This window comes from Cyanistes caeruleus, chromosome 11 (genome assembly GCF_971803275.1).
Source record: "Cyanistes caeruleus chromosome 11, bCyaCae1.hap1.1, whole genome shotgun sequence".
Taxonomy (NCBI): Eukaryota; Metazoa; Chordata; class Aves; order Passeriformes; family Paridae; genus Cyanistes; species Cyanistes caeruleus.
Genome location: NC_141711.1, coordinates 9,787,473 through 9,800,554, shown reverse-complemented (window position 1 = coordinate 9,800,554; position 13,082 = coordinate 9,787,473). Strand labels below are relative to the sequence as shown.

The following is a 13,082-nucleotide window of genomic DNA, read 5'->3' as shown; positions in this document are numbered from 1 at the left end:
TTTCCCCTTCTACGTTTTCCAGTGCCCCTTATTTTTGTCCCAGTGGGCAGTGAGGCAATGTTGCACCAATGCCCCAATGACAGTGCTGCCAGTTCCACCAGCAAGGGGAGTCTGCAGTGGTGCCCTACCTGGGTTTTTTTAATCATGCTGGCAAACAACTCTGAAAAGCTTATGCTGATTAGTTGCTTTTAAATTTAACCAAATTACAGCACTTAAAAATGGATGGGAAAGCCATGGTAGTTGCAACCTTTTGTAAGTAATGTTTATTTGATTGGTCATATGAATAAATTGTAGATCATTTAAGAAGTGAAGCTTTGAATAGATTACCCAGTCAGATTACTGCCGTCAACTTCTTTTCATCACTGACTTAATTTACAAGACCAGAATGGATCAGGGTTATTTTTTTAAAAAGTAATCCTGTGTCTACTCCAGTTAGAGCTCTATACACAGAACTAAAATTTATTCCAATGGCACTCTAGCAGGGGGCTGCTTGGACTGGGTTCTCAGCCCTTAAAAGAAAAGCATGAGGATGAAAATGCAGTGATTTAATATTTGTTGAATTTCTTCCATACATGCCTACTTAATTGAACCCTCAGCTGTTGTAGTGCCATGGATTTAATTGATTTGTGTAAGCTGACTATCATCCCAAGGCATGTAAATTTCAAGAAAATCCCTCAAAATTGCTTACATAGTAGCTAATGTTGATACAAGGTAATACAGTAGAAATTAATTGGACGAGCCACTCTTCACTGTCCTTTTTTCCCCAAAAACCTGCTGTAGGAAGGGCTGCTGTGCTGCCAGTCCATGACTTCAAAACCATGGCTGGTGTCCTATAGCATCTTCTGTATTTTTGTTAGTCTCTTTTTTTCCAATGTGTCAAGATTTACACCAGCAAAAAGCCCTTTAGTGCCAGCCCTAAACCCTGTTCCAAGAGCATCCACCGAGCCCACCAGCTCGGCGGGTGGAAGGGGAGTGTGAATCAAATGCCAGCAGGCTTCGGGTGGGTGGCAGCAGGGTGGCAGTCCCAGGGCTGCAGGAGGTGGCTGTTAAAGCCCGTTGGGAAGGTTCTGCATTTTAGCAGTTACTGGGTTTCCTGTTGTGGTTCTCTGTCACTCAGAATTGTCACACCCTCGAAGGACGCCTTCGCTGCCATGGCTGCCCAGCCTGGGCCCGAATTCAGTCAGTGCTTGGGCACTGGCATGAAAAAACAGCCCTGCTGTGCCAAAATGCAGCAGGAGGGCCCTGCTTCAAGATGTTGGTGTAAGTCCCATGTTCATGGGTAGGAGAGCAACCCATACACTGAGCCACAGGGTAATCTCTGAGCTGGAATGTAGTTAAAAGTTCTTTTATTTCTTCATTTTTTGATCCAGATCACATGGCATTTGTATTTTATTTGACTGTTACAGTGAATTGTCCTACTATTTAGAGGGATAAAGTCATGTCTCCAGTGATGTTCTACATAGGATGAAACACATGAGAAATGATCTCCAGTTTTGGCATTGGCACTACATTCAGTGTCTTGGTGTTTTTCAAAAAGAAGATTTTACTGATAAAATTCAGAAAACGTGGTGCATGATAGCATTGAAACATGTCTGACTTATTTTGCTGAATCTATTTTTTTTCCTTTAAAATATTTTCCCCTTTTCTTTTTCTCTTTTTTTTTTTCCAAACAGGAAAAGAAAATACATTCAGCAGAGACTCTTCTTCATGTAAGTGTTATTTATGCTTGTTTATGAAATTACAAAAAGGCTTAAAAAGCTCATTAAAACATTCAAATACTGAACACTTACCATCTGTTTGTAGAAACCAAGTATAGAGCATGTAAAAATAGGCATAGTTATACAGCAATGATGCTCAGCAATTGATATCTTAAATCTGTCTGTGCAGTTCTTCAGTGTGTATCACTACAGAATTTAGAAAACGTTGCAAAGCACTTTGCAGACATTTAAGCAGCATGCCCATTAACTTGGTGTGTAAATCCTGGAGGGATAATGTTAAAATGGTTTGCCATTGGTCTGCCAAAGTAGAGGAGACATAAGTGAGAACTTGATTTAGCACCCCAGAGTCCTTGATCCCCAAACGCTGTGACAAAATCAGCTTTTCTGCCTTGGATCCTACAGAATCCAAGTTCTGCCCATCGAGCTGTTTGTTGTGTGCAGATGTGCATGTGTATGTGTGGGTAAGAGAGAGTGTCTGTACGGGTACCTGGCCCCAAATAGCCTCTAGGTATTTCAGGCCTTCTCTACAACCTATGGTGATGCCCATTAAAGTAAGAGCAGATGCCACCAGCCATCGGTGGATACTGTTACAAATGTTTTGTGACAGCTTTTGGCTCCAGCCTGGCTCTGGGTCTGGGGGAGCCTGTTAAAGTATTCTTCGTGGGACTGAGAAAGCTGCATGTCATAAAAACACAACAGGTTTTCTTCCACACCATCTAGCGACCTGTTTTGTTTTTGTTTTTTTCGCAGATCTCAGCTTTGAAAACTGTTGAGTAGTATAGAAAGCTCTGCTCTGGTATTTCTTCCTAGTAAATAAATCTGATTAAATGTTTTGCGGGGCTGCACAGATGAAGACTCTCATTGCCTTTATGCAAAATTAGCTTAGCAAGGAAAATGACTGCATTGTTCCCAATGCAGGGCCCGCTTTGCATAACTTCCGAGCATGTACTGTGTCCAGTGGCATGGCAAGCCCACGAGCACTCACCTCAGGCTGATTTCCCATAAGTCAATTTTTATTTTTTTTTTTTTTAACAACGTGTATCTCAGAATTGCAGCACTCCATTATGCTTGCGTAGCAACTTGCTGGTTAATATGTAGCAAAATGCCGTGTGGTAACAAATGTTTTTTTGCTATTGTTGAGCTGGAATGTTAGTTCAGCTTCTAGATAAAAGTGGCTTGCGCAAGGCGTCCCGGTAGACCATGATTTCTGTGGCTTGTACAGTAGTTCTGTAGGCAACCGTGTTCTGCTCTTCCTCTCCCCTGTGCTTCCCTTCATCTTCCACGTGAGCGAGGGGTGGGCTGGCAGAAAGGCAGGAGCTGGCAGCCCTTTGCATCCTGCAAAACACCAGCGTGGGGTTCATATTATGCCTGTTGCTAGTCAAGCATCTGTTGAAAACACTCTTCATTCTGGTTGTGTTGCTAGCAGAAACATTGTTAGATGCTTTATTTAATGGCTTTAAACCACAAGTGTTCTTTGGCTGGTTTTATGGATAATCTTTCAAAAAAATAAAACAACCCAAAACCAAAAAAATGCAGTACTAAGTGAAGGATACCCTACAAAGGATTAAAGAATCCTCCTTTCCTGCTGCTGAGAATCCTAGTTGAGACTAGGTTAAGCGTTTGTATTTTGAGAAGGTACTTCATCATTTTAAGAGGTAACAGAGAAGAAAAAAAAAAATCCAGAAGGTTTTTGAGTATGAACATTTTCAACATTTGTAGCTTGCTATTATTTCATTCTAGAATGGGAAATTCAAATCTCTTGAAAATCCTGTGAAGCACATGCTTCCCGGAGATTATAAAGGGGAAATGGTGAAGCAAAAACCCTTTTAAGGGAAGAAGATCCCAAATAGAGAAGAACCCAAACAGATGAACCGTACAGCAATGACTGTACGGTGTCTGGAAACTTCAGAATAACCACGCAGTGCAGATCTGGAGAGTTTTGTTTGGAGATTGCAGTATCCCAAAGAAAATTCCTAAGTCAAGTAAATGCACTCTAAAATGAATAATCAAAAGTCAATGGTCCAGAGGCCATTTGCAGTGCAGCCTTCCATCACCTGCTGTGGCTTTTCAACAGCTAACGGCAAGCTTTGAGCATCAGAGCCTCTCTCCTCTGGTTCTGTGCATGAAATATTGTGACTTTGACTCGATAACTCTGTTTGTGCCTGTCTGTGCATTGGCTTCCCTTGGCTTCTACAATGGTGGGAGTTTCCAAAAGAGAGTTAAACTCCAGGGATGGGAGTGTTGAGGTTATAGTGAAATAGCAGGATGGTGAAGCATCCAGGACAGGGATCTCTCCCAGGCCCCGTTCAGAGTTGCCTCCTGTGGCAGCAAATGCTCAGTGGGGATAATCCCCTCAGGCCATGACTTGGGCCAATCTCTGTGACAGGAGGTGACCACTTTGAGAAGGGGCTCTTCGTGAAAGTAACCAGCCATACCTAGTTGTAATGATAAGAAAGGGACCATCTTATTTTAGTCACTTTGCGACAAATACTACCACAATTCATTACTTTCCATCAGTGCCTCATCCTATGGAGGAATCACCACTGCCCATCTACATTGAGGAGGGGACAGAAGTCCCGATTGGTGAGTGCAGTTGGGATGGGATTTGTTTAAGGGAGGGTATTAAGGGTACGTGGGTTTTGTCTTCCTCACATTTGTGTGTACCCATTTGTCATTGAAAATGGTAAGGTCTGTTGCAAATGTTTTGGGGATTTTATTTTATATTCTTCTTGATTTTATATTTAGAGCTCCTGAGAGTTGTTAAACACTGCTAGCATTGGTTTTCAGCTAATCATAAATCAAAGTACATAATTTATGCAGTGACATTGAAAGCTTCTGTGCAGCATGTCTTAACACAAGGCTGAGGAAGAACACAAGTATCACAAGAGGTATTTCCCACTTTGGCCTTTGACCTCAATAGTGAGATTCTCAAAATGATCTGAGGTCTGGGTCAGTGTTTTTGTTCTTGCTGACACTCTCATGCCCAGCACCCAACAGACTCACATTGTCCACACCATTGCATAGCCAGAAGAGAGGCAGAGAGGTTTGCCATGCACCTTGGAGTGCTGCACTCTCCTAGCTCTGAGCTCAGGTACAGATGTACTATCACAACCTGGATGTATAAGTTGAGTGCTGTTTTGGGTTTTTTTTAAATAGAGAAGGAGTCTTGAAGATAACCCATAAAAGAATACAACTAAAAGGTCAGTAAGTTGGATCATGGTGATCTTTTTGGACAGTAGAAAGTTGTGATGGCAAAATTTCCCAGAGTCCCACCCTTATACAATCTGTTCTAGACTGCATACAGAAAGTGTGCCTTATCTCTCACCTTGGGAATCTGCCTTGTTGAGCAGATGTGTCTCTTCAAACAACTTTTTCTTATTATGTATCCTGAATTTTTCCATTCCTAAATTCAAGCAATTGCTTCTTGTCCTACTATCTTTTGAGCTAGATTAATTACCTTCCTCTACACACAGTACCTGGAAGGTATTTATAGCTGGATCTCAGCCCAGGAGTCTTCTCATTTATAGAACATATTAATTTTAATTCTCTTACTCTCTCCTTAGACCACTTTTGTTGTCCTTATTTGTATTTCCTTTAATTTCTCTATCTCCTTTCTAATCTCTGGAGACTTGAACAACACATAATTTGTTCACTGTGCCTTTTTTTGACATAGCATTATGCTTTAGGCTTTCCTATCATCCCTTCCCTTGTCCACACCCAGAAATAGCTTAGCCTCTTAGCCTTTGACCTTTCTGCATCACTCAGAAGCACCACACAGAGAAACTCTATTGGCTAACCTTACCTGCAATCACCCTTAGGTTCTTCCTGGATTCATGGCTTTGCTAGCTGCTCCTCAGGCAATGTTACTGCTTTTCTGGGATGTTGAGCTTTATACTTCCTAACACTAAATCTTCATCCCATTGCATGCCACTTACTTAATCCAGAAATATTTTGAAACAGTATGCCATTATTTATTCTAATACCCTGGGATTCTTTTCATCATTTACATAGAAGTTGTTACTGTTTTACCATATGTAGAGAAAAGTACATAAAATTTTAGTATTTTGATATCTATTACAGCTGTCTTTTGCATGTTAGTCCAGACTCCTTTCCCAGCTTCATCATTCTTATTTGTATATTTTCCCTGATTTTCCTTCCTCTAGTTAAAAAAGTTCATAAGAAGTGGCAGGTTTAGCCTCTTCTCCTTGTCTTTATTTCCTCATTATACAATAAGACTATTGTTTCTGTACCTCTTCTATGCATGGCATGATGCGGTCTTTCCCACAAAAGATCATCTTTTCCTCACCTTTCCTGGGGTTGTAGTCAGCTGAACATCTGCTGGACTTTAGACCTCTCTTGTAGAACTGTTAAGGTTCTGTCCTGGCCCCTGGGATTTCATCTTGTCTTTCCCACTGCACTGAGGAAACCTGGACAGCTGAGGTGGTGGTACCTGCACCAAGAAAAGCACTGTAAGGCTGATGAGTCACAGAACTGACCAACCAACCAACCAAAAAAACCCCAGCTATGAGTGGAAAGCTTTTTAGAGGCTGTTTGTTCAGTGCTGTCACAAAGCAGGTTTGTTGGATCAGGCTCTGAAGTGCAGCACCAGCTGTGAAACAGCCAAATTGGGTTGGAGAGGGCACCATGTTTACTTATTCTAAATAAGTGTCTGGACTGTCAATACAGCAAGCTGTGGTTGAGGGGCAATGAGTGGAAAAAGTAAATGATGCAGAGATGAGGGCAAACCACAAGCTCTGAGTCTGGTATCTGAATGTCTGACGTGGGTTTGGGCTTTTAGATGCAGCATAAATCAAGGTAGGAAGCAGCTGCAAAATTCTGGTCTGGATCTGGGTCTCGGTATTGATCCTGCTTTCCATTGAGCTCCCCAGTGTGATCCACATCCAGGGTGCCCATTTGTACCTGTACAGTCCAGAACAGGAGTAAAATAAAGTCCTGTCTGCATTTAGGCTGGAGAAAAATAGCACACAGTGCAGTTGTTAAAACGTTTCATTCAGCACAACCATCATTTACTTTTAAAAGGTTGTTTGGAGAACTCATCTGAAGCACATTTGGCTGCTATATGGCATGCATACTATTTTGACCCAGGCCTGACTGTGGTGGTAGATTGCTTTGTAGCTTCTGTATTTATTTAAAAAATAGAAAAATCAGTAGATTTTTTCAGAGTCTAAATTTAACAACGCTAATTATTTCAAGCAATTTAAAAAAGAACATAAATCTCACTTGTTTATTACAGCTGCTTCATGAAAACAGCAGCTACAAATAATACTCTATAATGAAAATCCAGCTAGCACTGTCATGAATTAGCCAACAAGAGAATGAACGTTTGGGATCTGGACAAGGGCAGCATTTCCTTCTCTGGCATGAGGGTCTTTGCACTGAGGAGAAGGTGGTTATTAACTAAATGCTGGTTTTATCTCCTTGGGTGAAATGAAGACTTTGACATTCTTCATAGATGAATATGACTTTTGATTAGAAAACGGCCTAAGCTCTACTTCATTTTTATGTACTTTTGCCCTTTCTTGAATACATTCCTAGAAGAAGGTAGCTGAGTGAGATGCAACAAATATTTTAATAATTCAAAGATATTTATGAGGAGATGGGGAATATATTGTTGCTGTTAGCAAAGAACCTATGGAGCAGAAACAAAAAAAGTGCAAGCCAAATGCTTGGAATCTTGGTTCAGGTGCAATTTCAACTATCTCCCACTCAGCTAAACAGTTCAGGATATTCAAGGTGAGAAAATAGGCAGAACAGGTCTTTATTCCCCATCACCATTCATGGCAAAGTCATGACCATATTCTTCCATCACTGTTGTGTTAAATGCTAAAGAAAACACCTGAGACGTCACAGTCCAAATTTACATTTTGTAAAGCAGAAACACTGGGAAAATATTTGTATTGTTAATAATTGCATTTGGTCTATACAGGAAACCACTGAAGGAATAATTGTGTCCTTGGGGATCACGAGCAGTGGAGCTTTAGGCTGAAGTGTTTATGTTTTGCCTTCCAAGCCACATTTGAGATGTTAATGTTGTTTAATACCTGTGAAATTAGCTCAAAGACATACAAATTCAGGATATAATTCTCAACTGATTTATTCCAGCATAGTTTTGTTGATTCCAGCAGCATTGCTATTGCTTTGTCGTGTAAATTGTGTCGAGAGTCAGGCCCTTTTTTCAGGAATCAGCCCTGCTGACCTTCAACACCACTGCACTTCTGCTGTAGCTCTGAGTCCCTACATGGACAAAATCTGACTTAGCCACTTCCATCTTTCTGATCCACTTTTGCTGATGAATAGCACTGGCTTCAGCGTACTTTTGTCATATGTATAAAAGTGTTAAGTAGACCTTACTTCTACAGGATTCTTACTCCCATTAAATCATCTGGGTATGGTGGAAAGCTCCATTAGCACTCTTGAAGCCATGTTTTCTTGATTGTACTCTGCACCACTCTACATGGTGCAGCCCAGGGTCATTTGGGGCATCCTTGATTTCAGGAGAAGAATTTTCTTGTAATTGCACGCAGTTTCTTCTGCCACTACTCAATCCCTGCTTTTAAGCATCTCTGATGTTTTCTTCATGATAAAAACTGGATTTCTAGTCTACTGCTCTTGGGCAGACTCAAAGGGAGAAGCTTTGTTACATTTTATGTCTCCTTTCATAAGAGAAAGTGCTACCTTTCCAACCCAGAAGAGTATTTGACACCCTACAGAGAGCTGGCTCTGTGTCTCTCTAGGAGATTGCCTTCCCTTGCAAGACAAGAGAACCTTTTCTGTTGCACGTGCTTCAAGGTTTGCTCTTTCACAGGGAGCTGGCACACAGAAAGCTTGATTTTTGCCAGGTACTGAGTGCCTTCTGCAAGGTATTGAGTGCCCTCCTATCCTTTGCAGCCAAAAAGGAGTTGATTGCTCTTGGCATCAGTCAAATCTGGACCCAGAAGACCACAGGTAGTATTTACCAATTATTTATGTGCTATCGCATGCCAGAGTTTGTCTGAATTGATTTTCATTGCATACGAGAGATTTGAGGCGTTAATGACACTTGCCTGCCACTAAAAACATTTTTTTTAAAAATAATAATAATACAATAATAAGCATGACATTTATTGCATTGCCATGGGGAAATTAAAAACCCCCAAAATTAACTACAGTCCAAGTAACTATTAGCTCTTCAGAGCAAATGTGTGAGTTATATACCCTGAATGAGCACCATATGCCAGTTCATTGTGGCACAGTGAGTCACAGGACACATTGTGGAAAGCAATAATTGCTTGGCATGCACTGAAGCACTCAGTAGGGCTTTTTGTTTGGTTTTCTTAAAGGAATATGTTTTACTCTGACAATAAAAGGGGTATTGTCTGATATGCTGCCATCAGGGACTGTTGCTTATTTTATACTTAACCTGGAGCTTATCTGTTTGTCACTCACAGCACACCCCTCAGTACCTTTTGCTTTCTGACTGCGTGTATTGTATGTGTGCAGTGCCAGAAGAGTGAAGAGTGAGCCTTCCATTTGGTATCAGCTTGTCATTCTGTATTAATCCTCCTCACCCTTTTCCTCCTCATCTTCTTTCTTTGTCTGATAGAGACATTCAGATTGTTTATATGGAATAAATGTTCATCCTGAGCAGAGTGAAGCAGTGGGACGAGTTGCACAGGGATTGTACAGTCTCCACTCTTGGCCAGAGCTTGACCAGATAACACCATCAGAAAGCCAGTCTGATTTTGATGTTGGCCCTTCTTTGAGCAGGAGGCTGGGCTATGTGACCTCCAGAAATCCCTTTTAACCTGAATTACTTTATGGTTCTGTTTAATACCCACTTCCTGTACTGATTCAGCCACGGTGCTGGCACGTCATTAACTCCTCACTCCCTGCCATTATCACTCTCATTCATACCTGCATAGAACAGGAGTGACCTCCTGAAGGTCAGTGAGGTGACAGAGGTTTTACTTATGGGAACAATATCAAGATGTAAATGGCGACCTCAAATGAGATTAGTAGGTGAAATTTGGATATCTCTGAAATTATTTGGAATTTGTAACAGAATTTCACTTGAGTTCTCTTCAAATCTTCAGTAAGTTCCAACTGAAGTTATCAACTGACGAGTTTCAAGCATAATTATATCATGATGATAAGCATTTAAAAGTAAATATCACCTTTTTTTTTTTTTTTCCTTTTCAGTGACAAATCTCATTCTCTAACAGCCTTGAAGAGAGCTTTGGGGTATTTAGGATTTAGTGAGTCACCAACTGCCCTCGCTGGGCCATTACGTGCTGGTTTCCTCATGCGGCCGTAACCACGTGAGGGAGTTAATGCTGCACAGAGCATCTGCTCCTCAGCTCAGGGCTCTCCCAGCCCTGCAGCTGTCTGCCAGAAAGCTGGGACGTGCACAGGGGCATCTGTGAGCTCCATCGGGTAGCAAATTTTCATGGTTGGCCCATATGTTAGCCAAAAAACACCCTTTGTCAGAACAATGTTATTTTAATTGTGCTGAGAGAAAGCTAGATCGCACTCAGATTCACCATATCAGCCCAGGGGATTTTGAACAATGATGTAGCTATTCTAGGGGAAAAAAACCCCTTCAGAAACTCCCTTGGTGGCAAAAAGAAATGGGAATATTTCATAGGGTTTCTCTTTCAGGTCTGACAATATGAGGTGCTTTTCCTTCATCTCTCTACTTTATCAACAGGTATATTGCTTATGCAAACACCTGATCTCCCATCAGGTTCTATCAGAAGTAAAGTTTGCAAATGGGGCTGCCAGAGCAGATTGAAGAAAGTCTAAATATCAGCAACAATAAGCTTTTGTTGTCCCCTTTTACACAAGGCAGGATTCTAAAATAAAGATTTAACAGGAAAGACTTGCTTTCATTGCTGCCCTCCCTTTTCTGTAATCACATAGATACTCTCACCTCATACAGATCCTGCTTAAATGATGAGTACTGCTCTTTCAAGTGTGAAAAAGTTTTGTGCCAGGTAGAGGGAATACAGTAATGGGAGATACCTTTGCTCAGTAAGGTTGCAGTTCCTTTCTCCTCCACTCTTTGGGCAGTACACAAGCTATAGGTTACAAGTCAAATTTCATGGGCAGATAGTATCTAAATGTGGAACTTCAAGTACAGTACAGCTGACTTTGAATCACCTAGGTGATTTCTCCTTCTGTAAAGGTATCACAGGTTCGTGCAGCTCTTCTACAGGTCACCTCCAAAAATTCAGACAAGTCAACCAAAGGGAGTCTCTCACTTTCTATCATTGGTTTCCATGTGAAGTGTTTGTGTTGCTATCTCAGCTGTTTGTCAGTTGCCTACTGTTTATAGTGGAACTGCAAACAATTTCCCACCTGGCCGTTATTAACTTTTGCATAAGAAAACCAAGTAGTGAAAAATAATTGTCATGTCATGATGAAGACAGCTTTAGATACTAAAGTTAATGTGCCATATTGGTATCCTATTGAAGTGTATTCACAAAGACAAAATTGCACTAAGAAAAATCCTCAACTGATTACAGAAGTTCAGCTTATATTAGTCAGGCCAGGACTATAAAAGCAACCTGCAATGAAACCATCAGCTAGCATTTGTGTGAAAATATAAGAAGAGATGGAGAAGAATACTCAGGCTCTTCACATAGTGTCATGCTTTATTTGGGGAAGCTTACCTGCAAAAGCCAATAGAAAAACAAGTAAACAAGTACCTGTAGCCTGTGGGATTGACCCTGGTATGAAGGTGGGACTGCAGATACTTGTGTCTTGTATTGGAGTCAGCCTTTGCTCTAGTACAATTCCCTTTGGAGGCAGCAGTTCAAGAGTGAATTCTGGGGGGGCTTTTGTCCAAGTAGTGTGTGGGCCTAGGGTTTTGTTCCTGCTTGGTGTGTGCTCTGCACTTTGCAGACCGTGGTATGCAGAAGTGGTTTATGTGGTAGTTTCCTTGGAAAAGTGAAGTATTTGTTCTGGCACTGTTTGGTTTTCATATCTCTTGACATAAAAATGAGCACAGCTCTCAAGTCTGTGAAAGCAAATGTCAGAGACCTGTAGAAAACTGAACTGAAAATACACCTCTGGTTGGGAATGAGTCTGAATCACATGATAGTTAAAAGCATGGTGGTTTAGTGGTTAGTACCAAAGGTTCTATTTGCAACTCAGAACTTCAAAGCAGATGGGCAGTGATCAAATTAGTGATTTTTTTGGATCAAATAATGCCCATTGCAAGGCCTGTAGGACATAGTGATATTCCTTCTCAAATGCCCTCCAGGAGCGCAGTGAGTGGCTGTGGGCAGCCAGGGAAATTGAGAGGATGGGGCTGCAGCTGGAGACAGAGCCAAGGCTGTTCTGGGATTAAACAAAACATGCCATTGTCCGGCCGTGCAAGCCAGCACTGGCACCAGCTGCAGGAGAGCAAATAAATATCATAGTGTCTACAGAGCTTCGCTTTTTCGTGCGTGTGAAAGTCTATGTTTCACCAACCTGTTTTGCAAAGTTGTGCTGTCCCTGAGCTTGTTCATCAGCTTTGCCACTTCTTCTTTTTGCACGTCTCCTGCAGACCCACCCGTGCTGCTGCACTGCCGTGTCAGTGGTTTCAATTTCATTTCCTGTGCGAAACTTCATACGCCTAAAGTTTTTGTTCCTTTTTTTTTTCTTTTTTTATTTTTTTTTCTTGAAGGAAAGAAAACAACAACAGTAAATTAAACCTCAGGGTCTCAGGGTCCTTGGGAAATTTCTGTGGCTGAAGGCCTGTGAGCAGAGGTGCCCTGGCAGAGCACCCCAGTCTCCTAAGTACCTTGGTTCATCAGCGAAGGGTTGATACTCCACTTCTTAAAAGATTACAACTCATTTCTGTCACTGAGTTGTATTTTTGCTGATATTTACTGCCAGCATGGAGGAGAAGTCAAGGCTAAAATCAAAAGTAGTTCACTCTCACCATTAAGTTTTAGTGCTCATGGCCCAGCCCTCAGGGCTTTTTAACCTGCTCAGATTTTATAGCCCTGTAATGGGACTAACACTGCGGATCGCGTGCATGTAATAGCTGTTTTCCTGGTACAGGTTAGCTGGCTGCTTTCCACCCACAGTGCCGTGTTGCACAACTCTTCCTTCCATTAATGTATTCTAGAAAAAAAAAAAAAAAATATCAGGTATTAGGCAGATGAGGCACGGGAACAAAGAAGAAGAAAGGACTGTTCCCTTCCACTGATGGTTTGGGGATCTAGATTTCTGGGAATAAGGTAGTGTATGACATGTTTGTACAGCTGCCACAGGTGGGATAAAAATCTGTCCTCAGTTATTGTTAAGATGAATGGATAGAGGCAGTGAAAACACAACTCTAGCTTTGTGTGGAGATGGCCTAGGCAGGTATGG

The 13,082-nt window shown here is 41.5% G+C and overlaps 1 protein-coding gene across 28 annotated transcripts in view; it reads left to right on the top strand.

Moving 5' to 3' along the window:
* The window catches only part of SLC6A6 (solute carrier family 6 member 6), a 124,152-nt gene that overhangs the window by 72,570 nt on the left and 38,500 nt on the right, over positions 1-13,082 (top strand). For 8 of the 28 annotated variants that reach the window (XM_086846095.1, XM_086846094.1, XM_086846092.1 and 5 more), the window contains one exon: positions 1,674-1,709. The exons of 1 other annotated variant lie outside the window; for it this stretch is intronic. Coding sequence is in view for 17 of the 27 variants with exons in the window: in XM_023935296.2 (XP_023791064.1) it covers positions 1,674-1,709; positions 4,236-4,301; positions 8,628-8,684 (159 nt within the window). In the remaining 10 variants the exon portion in view is untranslated. Of the gene's footprint in view, positions 1-1,025; positions 1,261-1,673; positions 1,710-2,468; positions 2,528-4,235; positions 4,302-8,627; positions 8,685-13,082 lie in introns of those variants that run through there. 19 more of the 28 variants (XM_086846102.1, XM_086846080.1, XM_023935296.2 and 16 more) reach the window with 10 other exon arrangements.